At 41.6% G+C, this 17,796-nt stretch overlaps 2 protein-coding genes across 4 annotated transcripts in view; one reads left to right on the forward strand and one right to left on the reverse strand.

Moving 5' to 3' along the window:
- The window catches only part of PTER (phosphotriesterase related), an 86,792-nt gene extending 73,068 nt beyond the window's left edge, over positions 1–13,724 (forward strand). For all 3 annotated transcript variants that reach the window (XM_012188435.5, XM_004014243.6, XM_042230589.2), the window contains one exon: positions 5,832–13,724. In XM_012188435.5, coding sequence (XP_012043825.3) covers positions 5,832–6,042 — 211 coding nt within the window. In that variant the 3' untranslated portion in view covers positions 6,043–13,724. The remainder of the gene's footprint in view (positions 1–5,831) is intronic.
- On the reverse strand, positions 6,779–16,682 carry C1QL3 (complement C1q like 3). The gene is made up of 2 exons (XM_027976662.2): positions 15,259–16,682; positions 6,779–9,434 (listed from the first exon to the last, which is right to left on the reverse strand). Exons 1-2 carry the CDS (start codon positions 15,844–15,846, stop codon positions 9,255–9,257), a joined length of 768 nt encoding a protein of 255 aa, XP_027832463.1. The 5' UTR covers positions 15,847–16,682; the 3' UTR covers positions 6,779–9,254.
- Between the last annotated feature and the right edge of the window lie 1,114 nt (positions 16,683–17,796).

Consider the following 17,796-nt stretch of genomic DNA (forward strand, 5'->3'; position numbering starts at 1 on the left):
AGGCTGATTCATGTTGATGTATGGCGGAAACCAACACAACATTGTAAAGCAATTATCCTTCAATTAAAAATAAACCAATATTTTTAGAAAAGGAGGTATGCTATTTCCATAGAAAGGAGAGGAGGCGAGGCAGGTAATGGAGCGAGTGCAGATCAACGTCTTGGTGAAAGGGACAGAACACTGAGGACAGATGGTCCCATTTGATCTCGAAAGCTCCTGCGAAAGAGATATGGTCATCTCCTGTGAAGGAAGGAATAGATTCAGGGTAGGACCTTGTATAGGAGGATGAAGGTTGGGAGTGGATGGGGAGTGAATGAGAGAGATACTGGCTCAGGACATGTTGTATGGAAGACCCAGTGGAGGCCAGAGATCATTACTGCATGACTGTCTATTAGCACCAAGCTGCATAATTTGGTGGTTATTTTCCTAAAAAAGATGTTTTGTGTTTTGGTAGTAGGGCCAAAACAGTTTTGTGAGTAGAAGTAATAAATGTAAACAGAGAGAAGGTTGGGATTCTGTCTGAAGAACGTGCTTGATATCCAAAGGGGACAAGGGCAGGGTTGAGATGAGGGTCATGAGGTCCAAGCTGGAGGGAAGAAAGTATAGAGAGAGATGGAAAGAGATATCTAGCAGTAACATAGCAGGGGTAAATCCCTGGATGCTTTAATGAAGTGAGCGAATACAGAATGTGGAAGAGGGTGAGCAAAAAAGTAGAAAGATGCAACTCGTGGTCAGGGTGGAAAACAGAAGGCTGAGCAGAGAAGAAGTTCTCCATGATGACAAAAGCAGAAGAGCGTTTTGAGTGTAGAAAACTCATTGGAATGGGAGCAAGCCAAATTGGAGTAAAGAAGTGATGTCCAGAAAACGTGAGGCTTGAGCGGCACATGAACTACTGTGACCATATGTACATATGTACACTGGAGTATGGGGAAGGCCCAACAGCTTTAGGGTCTTTCCCCTGGGCAGTTGATCTTTACATGTGTGTCTTCTGCTGTCCCGTGAACTGACATACCTCCTTGATGAGCTCATTAATTAAAATACCTTCTAGTTTAATATCATTAGAGAAAGATAGTTGAGCAATGTCACTGTGGTTACCAAAACATGAGACCCTCACTCTACATCCTTAAACTGCCTTGAGTGCCCTGACTAGTATCACTAGGTCTTTTTTTTTTCCAACTACTCAAACCAATTCTTTGATGAACAGATTTATTGTTTGTTTTATAATTTAAATTTACTTGCCCAGTAATACCATTCAATATTGGCAAACCATACTAGCTTGAACTCAGAGGTGAATATTCTCTGGAATTTAAGATGAGCCTGTGTGGTAGATCTTTCTCATCTTTCATGATCTCAAAATCATGACTTCCTGATGAATGCCCTAAACACCTATTTTACAACTCATCTTGGAAATAGGAAGCTTGCTCCCAGGGTTCGCCTCCTTTCTCTAAGCCCCCTTGTGGCAGTGAGGTGTATCTTTTCTACCCCTATGCTTTGCATAAGGCTCCTAGACTTTCTGGAATAAAAGAAGGGATCCACAGAGGGAGATCGATGGAGATATGAGCTTTCATTGTGCCAACTGTAAACATTCTAGATGTATGGAACTACATAAAAATTTTATGTATATATACACATCTGCGTTTGTGTATATCTATGTGTCGGTATAAGTACGTATCTTTAATCTCTTGTAAATTATAAGTCATACAGAGTGAAGTAAGTCGAAAAACAAACGTCATGTATTAACGCATACATGTGAAATCTAGAAAAATGGTATGCTGCTGCTGCTGCTAAGTCACTTCAGTCGTGTCCAACTCTGTGCGACCCCATAGACAGCAGCCCACCAGGCTCCCCCGTCCCTGGGATTCTCCAGGCAAGAACACTGGAGTGGGTTGCCATTTCCTTCTCCAATGCATGAAAGTGAAAAGTGAAAGTGAAGTCGCTCAGTCGTGTCCGACCCTCAGCGACCCCATGGACTGCAGCCTTCCAGGCTCCTCCGTCCATGGGATTTTTCCAAGCAAGAGTACTGGAGGTATAGATTATCTTATTTGTAAAGCAGAAATAGAGACACAGATGTAGAGAACAAATGTATGAATACCAAGGGGGGGAGGGAGGATGGCATGAAGTGGGAGATTGGGATTGACATACATACACTACTATGCATAAAATAGATAACTAATGAGACCCTACTGTATAGCACGTGGAACTCTACCCAGTGTTCTGTGGTGACCTAAATGGGAAGGAAGTCCAAAAAAGGGGATAAATGCACAGGTATGGCTGCTTTGCTTTGCTGTACAGTAGAAATTAATACATTGTAAAGCAATTATACTCCACCAGAAATTAATTTTTTTTAAGTCATGCATTAAGTCACTGGACTCCAGTACAGCTCAGGGTGATTATTAAATGACCATTGGGGTTGTGTACGCCCTAGTTTATTTCCTTGTCCCCACCTCTCGGGTGCTTGGTTTTCATCAGTCATCAGCAGTCCTTCTCTGAGCTTCAGGAACCATAAAGCTTTGACGTGAACAGAGAAGCATGCTTCTGCCTACCTCTGGTTTTCAGCACCAGAAATTCTGTGTCTAACACCTGTTTTCAATCTTCTGCTCCATTTCTCAAATCTTATTATATCTCTTCCTTTTCACACTTTGTAGTCTCTCTCTAATATTTGTTTGTAAAACACTAACTCATTTGTATTTCTATAATTACTGTGATTTTTTGTCTTCTCGTCTGTAGTGGTTTCTTCCTTCTGGCAGCCTCTAACTACTGTTCTGCTACACAATGGCACAGCATGTGAGATGATCCCTTATTTTAGGAGCAACCAGGCAGCTTTCTTGATAGTCAAGATAAAATTATGTTTCTAGAACCAGAACATTCTCTTTCTCATAAGATAACTAGTCTTCAGTTTCTTGACTTACTGAGTTCTAACGGTTCCCATTTTCAAATGAGTATCTTTCCTTGCTACTGTGAAATTTAGTGACTTTGTGTTCCAGGATATGACTCAGGCCTCTTACAGGTATCTGTTTATCTATACGATATGCCTCTGTAGTAATAAGATATCATTTTTTCACAGACAAGGAAAAGAGACAAAAATGTTCTGAAATGCTCAGAAAATACATGGGGGAAAGTATACCTTAAAATTTCCTGTAATGGGAAATTCCCTTTAAATTGTGGATCCGGGTTTGTCACCCTAAGTTTCAGCATTATGCATGCATCTGTGAAATATTTCTCTTCCTTCATAAATGATGATAGAGCTGTCTTAGATAATTCCCTTAAAGAGAGGTTGTTCCAAAAGCAACTTTAGATCAGAACTTTTGTACATTATACAAATTTTAAAGACCAACAAACCAATGCCCTACCCCTATATAGGGGGAGGTAAGGGTACACGGAATACAGAGGTGGGGGATTAAAAGGTACAAATATTAACTATAAAATAAGCTGCAAGGAATATGGTCAATATTTTATAGTAACTATACACAGAGTATAATCTTTAAAACTTCTGAATCACTGTACTATATACCTGTAACTTACATACCATTGTACATCAACTATCCTTCAATTAAAAAAAAAAGAAGCAAATAATGATGGTGGCACAGATAACACTCCAAGTATTTTTAGGACACACTTGGGGTACATGTGGTAGGACTGAAGATTTCTAGATGAAACAGCCAGGTTGGCTTTTTTCTGGCATCCCTTTAAGTGTAATTTGTTTTAAAATGTATATTCTCATACAGAAAAGGTAACTAATGAGAACCTACAGTTTGGCTCAGAGAACCACACTGAAAGCTCTGTGGTGACCTAAATGGGAAGGAAATCCAGAAAAGAGGGGATATATGTATACACGTGGCTGATTCACTTTGCTGAACAGCAGAAACTAACACAGCATTGTAAAGCTGCTATACTCCAATAAAAATTCATAAGAATAAAATAAAATGCACATTCTCAGAAGGCAAAGCTTTGTGTTCAAGTGTGTTGTTGTGGCGACCCAAATTTTGCTTACTGTTGTTGTTGTTGTTTGGTTGTTAAGTCATGTCTGACTCTTTTGAGACCCAATGGACTCTAGCCTGCCAGGCTCCTGGCATGAAGCCATGGGATTTTCCAAGCAAGAAAACTAAAGTGGGTTGCCATCTCCTTCTCCAGGGGATCTTCTGAGACCAGGGATCAAACCCCCATCTCCTGTACTAGCAGGCAGATTCTTTACCACTGAGCCACCAGGGAAGCCCTTTGCTTACTGTAGTATTTATTAAATATGACATGCACTAGAATGCCAAGAAGCACTATCGAAGCAAAAAGGATACCTTTCAAATAATTAGCCCTTGGAGGAAAGTGCTGCCCATCTATCTAGATCCACTGGGGAATTTAGGGGCCAACAAGGTAATATAGAAAAGGTCAGAGAACAGCCAGGGTCTCCAAGCTGCATGTCCTGCCCTCAGAGACCCATAGAAGTCACGTCAGACACTGCCCAGCATCCAGACATCCACAGATGGTGGCTGTCACGAGGGGACTGACTCACACTATGGATTACAGCACTTAACAAAGCAAACAGGATTAGATGTTTAGACAATAGGCAGAAAGTGGTTCTATAGTTCACTGACTATAAATTTAAAGGAACAGTTCATTATTTATAGCAATCTTATTGACATAGAAGGAAGATAGAGCAAATTTTTATTGGTCAATTTAATCCAACGCTCCCACACTACTACTAAGTCAAAAGACCCATCAGCTTCAAAAGGACTAACGCAGAGGGACTGAAACTGACCTTTTAAAAATGATGATTGATCTAAAATATGACACGTATGAACTATAGCTACAAAACAGAAACAGGCTCACAGACATAGAGAACAGACTGATGGTGGCCAAGGAAGGGGAGCGGGGGCCGGGGAGGACCGGGAGTTTTGGATTAGCAGATGTGCAAACTCCTAGAAACAGGATGGGTAAACAAGGTCTGCTGTGTAACACAGGGAGCAATACTCAATATCCTGTGATAAAGCATCATGGAAAAGAATGTGAAAAAGAATATATATGTATAATGGAGTCATTTTGCTATACAGCAGAAATGAACACAAATTGTAAAGCAACTCTACTTCAATAAAATTAATTTAGAAAAATGACAACCAAGGGATTTCCCTTGCCCAGTGGCTAAGACTCCATGCTCCCAGTGCGGGAGGCCCACGTTTGATCCCTGGTCAGGAAACTAGATCCCCCATGCCACTACTAAAGATCCTACATGTTACAATTAAGACCCAGTGCAGCCAAATAAACAATAAAATAAATAAATATTTTTTTAAAGATGTCTACTGCATCACATGCCCTTCATTTTAAAACCAACCAATTTTAGTTTCAGAACATTTTACTTGTACGAAGATTCCTATCGTTTTACTATTTTAATCCCAAATAGTCATTGATTTTACTTGCTAGAAAACAAAAATAGGAGAGACAGAGAGACTGAGATCTGAAGAATGGGTTCACTAAGTGAGGTATTTTAGAATGGAGAGCTGGATACAAATTCAGGATAAAGTTATTTAATGAAATGCTAAAATGGCCATTTATTCAAACTGGCACATCTGATTAGAAGCTATCTTTAATGCAGGCTTGCCAGGCATCATCATAAATATCACAGGCTAGGAATTTCTGTGTGCATGGAATAAAAATCCTCTTCCTAGTACGACAGGATAATATCTTTAGCATCACCACGCAATATTTATTAAGGGTGTTTTCGCAATGGAAGATGGTATCTTTACGACAACACAATAGGTTTATGAGTAGGAAAAAGTTTAAAGCATTCTGAATGTTGTAAACGTGAAACCAGTGCCATATAATGAATTACCATTTTTTCACAGGGTGCGACTTCTGGTGGATGAGGGCTACGAGGACCGAATTCTGATGGCACATGACATACATACGAAGAATCGGCTGACGAAATATGGAGGTCACGGCTATTCCCATATCCTTACCAACATTGTTCCTAAAATGTTGCTGAGGGGGATAACTGAGGGTGCACTTGATAAGATACTGATCGAGAACCCCAAGCAATGGCTAACTTTCAAATAGGATGGTTGTTACGAATTCACACCTTGAATGTAAAGCTTGCCCGGGAACAGAGTGATTTCAAACCCACTGTGAGATATTAATCAGATCCACAAAGGACTAATGACAGAATATTTCCTTTTTATGAGAAGTAGGAGACTTTTGCCTTCTCAGAAACTGGTTATTCCATCTGTACCTTTAGGGAGTTGCGGAGCCTAATTAAGCCCTATTGTTTTTCCTTCACAAAATAAATACAAAAGTAGCCATTTCCAAATGATGATTTACAGTTTAGATCCCCTGAGTAGAGTTTTGCTTCCTTTTGTTTTGTTTTCTTAATCCATCAGCAGCACTCCTTGAGAAAATTTAAACTGTTTTTAGTTAAATTACCCCCATCTGGAGGAATCTAATGTTTCTTGTAAAATTGATGATTCCACTAATTATCCTGCTGTTCTTTAATTAATGCTTAATGAATAATATCCCACTTTAAAATAGCTTCTGCAGAAAAGGAAGCTAAATTTTGAGACATTTATTTTAACAATACTGTAATACAATAACCAATTCACAACAGTAAAAATATTGTGGAAGGTTAATTATATCTGTTCACCTATCTTCATATACTTAAAATAAATCAGTTTTGTTGCCTGTGCCTTTCTGGTATCCAGTTTTCCTATATTTTCTTGTGATTTGAAAAATTTATATAGGGGGATATGAACACACAGCATAGTATTCTGTTATAAAAATTCAATCATAAAAGTCAAAATATATTACATAATATAGTTTAATGAATCATTACATTTATAATAACAAAGGCCACAATTTAATTAATAATATAGAATGCAAAAAAAAAGAGAAATGTTTGCCTTATATATATATATTCCCTTTATTTTCTTTACCTTTCATTTGTCTTTCCTTGAGCCTGAACAGGAAATAATGCTTATTTATCTGAAGTAAAGGTCAGATCTATTAGAAATGACAGTCTGATTCTAGAGCCAAATTTTTAAAAGGTACCCAGACCTGATGTTTAGTGTAAATAAAACATTTTTTGAAACTCTTAGTTGATACATACTGCTGTTTATAAACTAATCTTTTGGTTGAATCCTTCACTCTACTATTTGCTACCTAAAAAAGAAAAGTCTCCAAACCCTTACTGCTAATTCCTCTTCGATAAATACATATTGTTAAATGGAAATAAAATCCACTGCAACTCCTTTATAATTTATCTTACATATTAGAAAGGCCAAATAGAGTTAGTCATTAGTGTTGATAAAGGGGCTAAGTGTTGCTAATCATGTAAACCACGAGAGTTACTCAGACCAAGGCATTTAAACCAAGCAAACAGCACTTACAGATGGGAACACCAGGCGTAACTCATTCAGAAAGTTGAGGTTCGTGAAATAAAAGGTATTTCTGTGGATCAAGGATGATCAAGCTTTCTGTGTATTAGAACAGAAAGCACCCAAGAGGAAGGAGCCAGGAGAGCAAACTAATTCCTTTAAATGAACAAATGCAAATGCCCTTCACCAGTAAAAGAGACAGATTTTTCAGTCTCTGTTTTTGAAATCTAGTTGTCAAAGAGTCTTCAAAGGCAACTGAGAGTGGAATAGATTTTTCATTGTAATAGTGGAAGTGGTCTGAGATTTAGGATATATCAACATGCATTTCAAATCTTTCTTAGAATAAAGAAATGGCTTTTGGCAGTGTATTTTAAACAGAGAGGATTTGCACTGCTCTCAAAATCTACCTTACTGTCAGCTTCAGGCCACTTGAGAAAAAAAAAAATTGATCACTCAAATGCATATGATTCATAAACACTGCAAAGGACAGCTACTTCATCTCTGCAGTCCTAACAGTAACAGTCACAGAATGTAGTGAAAGTATTGATTGGCATATGGTAATAAAGAAGCCATAGGCTTAACTTACAGACATGTGATTTCTGGGGCATTTTAACCTGATAAAATTTAATTTTCTGGATCACTCTTAGAAGTCTGATTTTGCTACGGCATATATTTTTGTCTTCCAAAATATATTTCAATCCAAAATAAGTGAAGTAATTTATGCAAGTTTGTGTTTGTGCCTACATGTACATATTTTTAAATTAAATTTTTGGGTCTATATAGCCACTGTACCTACGGTCTGAAGCCATATATATATTTCATCTAACATATATATATATACACATACACATATATATATGTAGCAGGTATTTGTATAAAATATATACACTTTGTTGTCATATTAGTTATATGTGAAATGGTTTGTTTTGAAATAACCTCAGGCCACGACCTGTTGTAACTATTTGAAGGCCTTATTTAGTGTTCCCTCGGTGATGCATGCAGCAGTGCAAATTAAACCTATGTGCATCGGGTTATGAATAATCTTTTGTTTCAAAGAAGGCAAAAGCCTCTGTCTGATTTAACACCAAAGAATAAATTTCTCTGACTTGTCCAAGTAAACCTAAACACATTCTATTGACAAACCGGACACAGGGGATTTTTCTAAATACCATACATAATTACACGTTTACACACTTAGAGGGTAATCCTATGATACACGTTCAATCTCTATTTTTAAGGACTATCACCCAAAAAGAAAAGAAGATTCCTAAGTCAAAGGAAATGTGGAAAATGACCATAGGCTTGGGAATTCCCTCAAATCCAGAAAATTCCAGGTTAAGGCTTGAAGTTGAATCATTCCCAGGTCTAAGCTAAAGTTAACAAGAATACAAGGCAAACAATTTCTTTGGGGACAAAGCAGCATTGTGTCAATGAGACCCTCTCCTGCAGGGTAAAAGTCATTCTTCTCCACACTGTAAATGGACCCCGAGTTTCATAATTAGCAGATAAACTCACAGGAACCAAAGCTGACATATGGATAAAAGCAGTGAGATCACAGTACACCAAAGTATCATATATATCGAAGAAATAATTCAGTGTCTTAGATTTTTCTATAAAAATTTGTGATCTATATATAGGACTTCATTCACATGGACACTAACAATAAGGAGTATTTGCTTTGGCGGTAGTGGATCACACATCTGCTTATCTTGATTTTAATATATTTTTTTTACATCATGTTCTGAGTACACAGATGTGAGTCAGGTAGCATTTGAATCCCCCACATCATATACACAGCTGAGGTGCCCCGCATCCAGCATCCCCCGGGGTCCTCGGTTCACTGACGTTAGCCACATGAATCCAAGGTCTGAACTCAGAGCAAAAAGCTTAGTTTTTGCACAATCAGTCAGCATAGATAATAAATCCAGAAAATGTGCTGTATTTGTTGTTGTTGCCTCCGTGGGCTTTCCCGCCATCTAACTTGATGTAGACTTCATCTCCTGGCTCCAGATGAAGGACCACACTGTTACTCGCGTAGTCGTAATTCTGATCCGCATCTTGGGCAATTGCGCTGGCGCGCACCTGTGTGAAACAGACAAGAATTAGAATCTGCAAAAGAGATTTTCTTTTTTTTTTTTTTTTTTTGCCATTCACACAGCACCATAAATAGACTGGCCATCAGGGCCCTGAATTTAGCACAGCCAAGTCCACCTTGGCCTTGGGGCTTTATGAGGATATCTTTGCAACAATTTCAACTACGCTATTAGAAAACAGAAAATATTGCTTTTCTGATGGTCATTGTAGCAGTCTTTTTTTTTTTTTTTCAACTATATGTGGTAAACAATGCATACCAATCTCTTCTCTTCCTAAATCAGGACTTTTCTAATTCCTTGTATCTCTATACCCAATCACTTCCTGAAATGGCAGTTGTTTTTTGCATTTTAATTTAAACCAAGCAGCAGTATTCTAACCAGTTGTCTTGAGTACAGAAGTTCAAACCAAACTTCAGTTGGTCCCTCTGATGATTAGAAAACTGAGATTCATGGTATGTACAGACTCAGAGAAATCTGACTCTTCTAACTCTACTATCCAGAAAGAAGAAAAGAAGAAATCTTTTTGATTTGGGGCTTTCAAAATCTAATTCAAGGAAAAGCCTCTGTACCTGAATCAAACATTATTGGTTTAAAAGTTCTCGTAGCTCTTATTTCTATGTGTGCCTTTTTATCACTTACTTGTGTACACTTAAACTATTTACTTTCAATACATCTAAAACTTACCGAAGGAACAACATTCCCATGATTTGATGTCTCTAAAATTTCTAGAATTTTTGAATGATCTCATGGAATACCCTTTTATATTTAGGTGATTCTAAATGTGTGGTTTGCTCTGAGGATGGAGGTTTGCTTATATTCCACTCAGGTTGAGCCTGTGATCTCATTAGAGAGCTGACAGACACTTGCAAACAGTCCAATTCCCCATCATATCAAGTAATATGGACATTCTGTCACATTCTCAACTCCAATTAGGCTTCACATTCATTTAGTTGTATTTTGAGTCTACCTTGGAAAAAAAATTTTTCAATAGGCAGACTTGTACTTGATTTATTTCAGTAAAACATCTACTTTGTGGCTTGTTTCTATTCCACTGTAATGATATTTCCCCAAATAACACAGCGAGTGATTTAGTGGTTTTGTAAACCTGTACTATGTAATAATGCATGACTTGGGGTGCAGTATGTGGGATTTTATCACTTGGCAAAATGAGAGAAATGAGACATAAGTCAAGCATTTCCATTCCTTTCTTTCAAAATTTAAATGATAGGTTTTCAAATTAAATTTTCATGTGGTATGTTCTCACAGTAATGCTGAAATGTTAAAAAAGGAGAAGGCTCTTTGACACTGCTGAACTTGTAATTCGAGTAGTATTTTAAGCATTTCTTTCTGGATATCATATGGCAAAAGGAGAAAAGGGCTTAAAGATTTAGAATCATTTAACACTGTGCTAATTGACACTAATATAGTGAAAGCAATATATAATTATGCTGAGAAGCACTGATTCAAATGTATACACCACTTTAGTGAAGTCATCTGTTTTGAACATTAATAAAAATACAACTTAATGTCATAATATTTCTTAGAAATTAATCCATTAGATTATAGGAGTTAGATGCTTTGATTCACTAATTTCATCTAGTCATTACATTCCCAGGAGAAAATAATCTACAAGGAGGAGAGCATTCTTAGGACTTGATTTTTTTTTTTTTAATGTGTGGATTTTTAATGAGAAAAATTAAAATACAAAATAATAGCTAGCCATATTAGTAATATATGAATTATCAATCTATAATAGGTTTCTCTCCTAATAACCAGCCACACATTTTTATTTAGCACTTTAGGTATTTAGTATGAAATTCTATGGGTATTGTGCTTTAACACTGTTTTCTTCATGAGGGCATTTGAGAATTGGGATGATCAAAATCAGTTGATTTAGAGATAACAGTCTTAAACACATAAATAAGGCAATTTTGTTCTATTGCATTATGGGGTCTAACCACAAACCCATGTAAATGTTACCATTTTTATTCAGCAGGTGTTACCATGAAAATCTGCAAATGCATTAGGGTGATCCCACAGACTGGAAGGTTACCCAGGTTACCCTTACAGTTTTCACTTCCTTTGTTGGATAAAGCCAGTGTGATTGCTTTTTAATGAAAGTGATTCTCTAAGATTTTAACCTGTACTGTACCATAATACTCTCCCAATTAAATACATGCCATATTCTAGTGTACTTTGCTGGATTTTTGTATGCCTGCTCACCTGATCATACTATGAAGGTATAATGGAACTTGAAATTTCAAGCTCTAGTATCCAGCCCAGTAACTTCCAACAATTCTTCCTTTAAGCCATCAAACTATTGAGGAAAGTGATGTATCTACCCTGGAGACTATTTTCAGGTTCCAAAATGTATACTGATTTCAGCATTTTCTCTGAGAGTTTGATCCATTCTTTTCTTTGCCCCATATACCCATTTCTACCTAAATGTACTCTAATATCTTTTCATCTTATAAGTTAACTATTTAGATTCTGCTGATCTTCAGTGCATGTTTCACAGCCTCTAAAAAGATAATTAATTTGATACTTCATGAATCTTGCTAATAAATTAATACCAGTCCACAAACTGTCCATTATTTCCAATATATCTCATATTTACTGGTGTCACGACTAATAAATTCTTAGAGTAAAAATGGATCTTTAATTATTTTATAGTTCTTATCTTAAGCCAGTTTTATTTTTTATTACAGTAGCTTATTATTTTTTTTTCTTTCCAGAAAATTAGAGTAGCTTATTATAGTGGTATTATAGTGACTGGATTCAAATAGCTACATTTTTTATTCAGGATACAAACTTAAAAAAAAAAATTCCTGTCTCTGTTAAAGCTATTTGAGTCCAACTTTTGCCTTTAATATGCACTGTCATGGGCTTTTAACACATGTAAGATTAAATTTAGGTTGATGGTTTCATGGGGAATATGAGAATCATGGTCCTTTTAGTTCTCTGTTTGTGAGGATATAATAGGTTATGTTGCCTTAGCATTATCTTATTAGTGAGGGTTTATCATTAGAGACAATATTTATGGTAACATTTGCTAATTTAATTAATTGCTACTGATGCTCTCATAATTTCATTTTCATTGTACTTCTGTGGAATCATAAACAAAAGGTTAAGTGGTGTATCAGGTTAATTTACTGGCCTTTGATGTTTCCATCTGTGATTCTGCATTCAAACACAAAGCATAAATAAAATGGCTCTCATATGGTTACGGTCCAGAGGCATTCCTCTATCCTAGAGTGAACTGCTTTTTTAGTTTAATTTTTTGTGCTTCTCAAATCTGCTTAATCCATAGAACATTACACTGACATGGATCTCTTGAGTTTCTGTTTTATGAAAACAAATTAGGTCAGCTCAGAAGAGGGTACTGCTGTCTAAGAAGTGATCAGACAAGAATAAAATTGAAAATCAAGGATCAACTCTTTCTTTAATATTAATTTTAAAAAGATTTTGAAAGATTTGTCATTTGTAATGCCTGCAGACCAGACTTTACAAAATAGTTCTATTCTGGAGATAGAATTTCTTAACACTAATATTGTAATAACCATTTTGCAAAACAGTCCTTGCTGAACTCAAAATATATTGTTTGCTACGGTGTTTGTTTTTCTGAATAACTTGTTGCTCACCTTTTATAGAAGCAGCAGCTTAATAATGCCAATGAAAAGCATTATACATTATCAGGTCAGCTGTTTTGCCTTTTTTTTTTTTTCTGATCCTCACAGAATGCACATCCTAGGATGATACAAAGAAACCTTCTACACTCCAAACAATGAAATAATTTTAAAAGACAAACTGCACATGGAACACATATACGGCATGGTTTTCCTGGAATCTAAATCTGGCCTCAGCGTCAACATTTAACCTAATTTAAATGTACTGCTCCCCAGCTTTTCATGCAATTGCAATTTCCAGAGACTTAAAGATGTGTGCTTTTATACTCTGGCTGAAACAACTTGAATCTTTTTTTTAATTTGAATTAATACCTCTAAAAACAATCTCTTCAGCCTGACAGTATTTGCTAGACTTAATCTTTGAGTCAGAAGGCAGCCAAAATGTAAATAAATGGGTGCCTCATCACTGCCTACTGAGGGGCTGTTCACAAATCATTTTGTTAGGGTGACACAATAGCTCTATTTTGGTTACAATGAGTCATGCCATTTTTAGCCATTTACCTATAACGAAGCCACTGCTCTGTGAATAATTTTTATTTATCTTAATATTATTTTCATGCATAATAACTATAATAAACAACCCTGTCAGTGCCTCCTGGTGGCCATTTTTCCTCTTTTTTGTTCTATCCGACCTTAGGGTCCCTTAAGCCATTTACTTCTGAATTCCTTTAGAAGTGAGGGGTGATAGGAATGAGAATGAAAGGATATTCCGCCCTTTCTCTTATTTATTTAGAGCATTTGTGGTTCACTTTGGAAGAATTCTGACACTGTGAATTGTGTTTGGAATAAATTCTGGTTTAATATGGCTTAATAGAAACCAGGGTTACAGCTAGAAAGGTCTCAATTCAAGGGCCAAGCGACCTGAAGCCTGAGAATCCTTGTTATATCCCAGTTGGCCCTCGCAGGGTCATGGGGAGCCGGGTGGAGGGGGGACTCTGTGCCACCCGAGAAGCAAAGTTCAACCCAAGAACTCAGCCCAGACTGCAGGCTACAAGGCCTCCCTCAGCGGCTGCTGATTTACCGTGTGCTGAGGGTCTGATTACACCCTGAGGTAGATACAAATATGATTTTCTTCCCCTGACTAAGAGATCAGACACACTTCGGTTTTGCAATGACTGCGAATTTCTCAAGGCATCGGGAAAGTGGCCCCAGCCTAACACCGCAGACCGGTGGCCCTTGGAGCAGCGGGCAACGGCTTGGCTCAGGGGAGCAAGTTGTCCGGCCGAGGGCTAACCTGAGGCTATTTCACAGTCCAGGCCAAGGCCACCGCTGCTCGTGAGGGAAAGGTTGGGTTGGAGAGACCCTCACGAAGGCGCCCTGGGGCTCGCTGGCAGGGAGGCTCATCGCCCCGGGGTTGGGTTGGGCCACCAGCTTCCTGACCACCCGCATGTGCCTCCTCCGGCTCCAGCCAGTGGAGTTTGGGCTGTGTGTTTGGGAGCGTGTTTTATGGCACAAACCCAGGATTCTCAACTTTTCCTTTTGTTAGCAGCACTTATTGCCTCTCCCCTTTCTTCAGCTGAAATCTAAACCAGAGTTTTGCATCTCGAATTTGACTACTTGTGAGTTTATCTGGGCCTGGCGACCGCGGATCCCGTGGTCCTGCCTTGGCCCGGGGTGCGCCCTGGCTCGGACTCAGTCCTCTGCGCCCCTTCTATTTTTTCCTTTGGGCCCAGGTCTTTCTCCCTCGGGTTTGTCACGCTGGCACGCCCACTTCTGGCTCCCCTAGCCCTCCCAATTCCCGGCAAAACCTGACAGTGACCCCACGCTGTTGAGCATCCCACAGCCGGGGCGCGCGGTGGGGGGAGGGGGGCGTGTCGCTTTCTCCTCCGGGACTGCCCGAGGTGCACGAACTGTCCCGGACCGAATCCTGCTTCCCGCTTCTTAGGGTCCCGCGCACCGAGCGCAGGTGCCCGGGCTCGGGAGCCACCCTCGCCCGGCCTCCGGGCGCTCTTCGGCGTACGACCCCCGCCTCCCCAGGGTGGAGACCGCATTCTCCCTCGCTCGAAGCTCCCGGGAGCGGGAGCTGCCGCGCCCTTCCTCCGAGGGCTCCCACCCCCCATTTCCGGGGTCTCCTCCCTCTTGCCTGCACCTTCCCGCGCGCCCTCCCCGCCCTACGCCTGCTCTCACCTGGTTGTTTTTGCAGAGATCAGCCCACATGCTGGTGCCATCCCCTCCTCGCATCAGAACGTGGTAGGTAAAGAAGTAGATACCCGGGATGGAGCAGGTGAACTTGCCCGTGGTGGGATCGTAGTGGTTCCCGAGGTTGGTGACCACGTCGTCGAACTTGAGCACCTCGTAGCCTTCGTGCTGCCGCTTGAGGCCGGCGTAGAAGGCGATCTTGGGCACCGTGCTGTAGGTGGCGGCGCTGATGGCCCCGGCTGCGTTCAGGCCCGGCGCCCCCGGCGGGCCCGGCAGGCCTTGGCGGCCGGGCTCGCCCTTCTCGCCCGGGGGGCCCACGGGGCCCGGCGGCCCGGGCTCACCCGGGGGTCCCCGCGGGCCCGCCTTCCCCGGCCTGCCGGCCTCGCCTTTGGGGCCCTGGATGAAGGTGGGCAGGGACTGCATGAGGCCGCGGTCGGGCGTGGCGGCCGTGCTGGGCGCCTTGGTGCCCCCATAGGGGTCGCAGACCATGCGGCAGGTGCCCAGCATCTCGTAGTGCGCCGACGTGCCGGCCGAGCTCACCAGCACCGGGATGAGGATCACCAGCAGCAGCACCATCACCACCCCCAGCGCCCCGGCTGCAATCAGGCGCCTCCTGCTGCCCACCAGCCGGCTCAGCGCGGGGCGATCCTCTTGTCTGCTTTTGGACAAAATTTTGAAGGTTGGGCGGGGACCTCCTCAGAGCCGAAAACAACCCCCTGCGAACCCCAAGTCCCCTGGGCGGGCGCGAGCCGGCCGCTCCTCGCGGGCTCTGGCTCTCCCCCCAGCTGAGGCTGCGGCTGGGGAGGGAGCTCGGACGCCAAGTGACTTGAGCTGAAGTCCCGAGCTGGGGGTGCGGGTGGGGGTGGGGGCCGGGGGAGGGGTGCGCAGGGCGCCCTCTCGCCTCCCGCGAGCCCCTCGCACCTGTGGCTGCCGGGGCGCCGGCGCGGCCGCCCTGAGTGCAGAGCAGCCGCCGCCTCTCGCGCTCGCCCGGGCCCGCTCACACTTTTATGCCGCCGCCTGCGATCGACTTTTCCGTTTTTGCCGACTGCGCCAGTTCGCACCAACTTTCCGTCTGAAGTTGCCTTTTTCTGCCTCCTTCTCTTCTTTCGCTCGCTGGGATCGCCCTTCTCCTGCCTTTTCTTTCTTTTTTTTTTTTCCCCCTCCTCGGCAACCACCAGAACTCTAATAGATGCGCATCCCCAAAACCCCGCGCACCGGCCGCACGAGCTAGGGCCCGGTGCCCCCCGGATGAGTGGAGCGGTGGCGCTGGGCACCAGTGGCGGCTCGGAGAGGCTCCAGGCTGGATCGGAGGAGCTGGCGAGCAGTGGCGAGCGCCTCACGGCCGGGAGCGGAGCGAGAGAGAGACTGAACGCAGAATTCTGCCTGGGTACCACCTGCCAGGAGAAGAGGAGGCTGACAAACGCGCGCCGGAGCAATTTATAGGCACCCAAGGCGCAGAGGAAGGGGAGCCGCTTTGGCATCTCATTGCGGCATCTGCTCTGCTCATCCCACTCAAAGAGAGTTTGGCATTACTCTGACAATGTGGGATTTTTCCCCCCCTCAGTCTCTCTCTCTCTCTCTCTCTCTCTCTTTTTTTTTTTCCTTCTCTGCACATGGATGAACAGTGAGATCCTGAATACTCCCTTGCTGAACTCAGGCGATGGCAGCGCTCTCCCTGGACATATGGGGTGGGGGGAGGTGAGACAGATGTACAGGAGGAGCCTTCAGAACTCAAGGGTCACACCTAAGTCCTCTATTTCCCCACTGCCTGCAGCCCCAGTTGGAAGGTGCAGTTGAAGGTTGAATGGAGGGTGGCTGGGTTGACAGTATTTCTCTAATGGCTCACCCACAATCGGCGCTTCAGGTGTTTTGGTTTTTTTTTTCCTTTCTCAAAATGCCACTTTTAACATAAGGAGGGCCCTTTAGAATTTTCCAGATGGCAGATGTGATTTTTTTTTAACCTTATGATTTTCCTCACCAGCCTTCCAAAGTGAAATAAGACGTTACCCAAAAAACAGTAAGGTGTGTTGAAAAGCCAAAGGACCTTTCTCAAGGATTTTAAATGAACATGCCCACCACATAAAAGGGGGCAGGGGGGCTCTTTTGACAAATGCTGCAAATGGTGAGTACAGACAGGCACTCTGAGTATAGGCCTACAATTCTAGCAACCTTTCAGGAGATTCAGCCATGGACCTAAGTTGCATTTACTTAAAGGTAGTACATGCATGAGAAATAATCACTCATCAGGATGCCTTCAGAAGTCTTGAGAGAAAGCAGGCAGCGTTCACAAAAGTACTGGACAAGATCTTTTCCTAAGACACAGAAAGAGCCCTGCAAGTCAAGCACATTTCCTGCATGTGTCTTGGGGGAGGGGAAAAATGGGCAAAATATGAGAAAGAAGAGCTCCCATTTGTGATGGCAAGCAGAAGGACCAACCTGAATTTATAATATTAATGGAAAGCCCCTCCACAGTAGATATTAAGCAAGTTATCCCACCGACAAATACATAAGACACACAAGAACGAC

This window comes from Ovis aries, chromosome 13 (assembly GCF_016772045.2).
Source record: "Ovis aries strain OAR_USU_Benz2616 breed Rambouillet chromosome 13, ARS-UI_Ramb_v3.0, whole genome shotgun sequence".
In the NCBI taxonomy this organism is placed as follows: domain Eukaryota; kingdom Metazoa; phylum Chordata; class Mammalia; order Artiodactyla; family Bovidae; genus Ovis; species Ovis aries.

Coding starts and splice junctions, on each gene's coding strand:
- C1QL3 (XM_027976662.2), bottom strand. CDS start 15,846: ATGGTGCTGCTGCTGGTGATCCTCATCCCGGTGCTGGTGAGCTCGGCC. Junction 9,435..15,258: donor ATCTCTGCAAAAACAACCAG/GTGAGAGCAGGC, acceptor TGTTTCACACAG/GTGCGCGCCAGCGCAATTGC.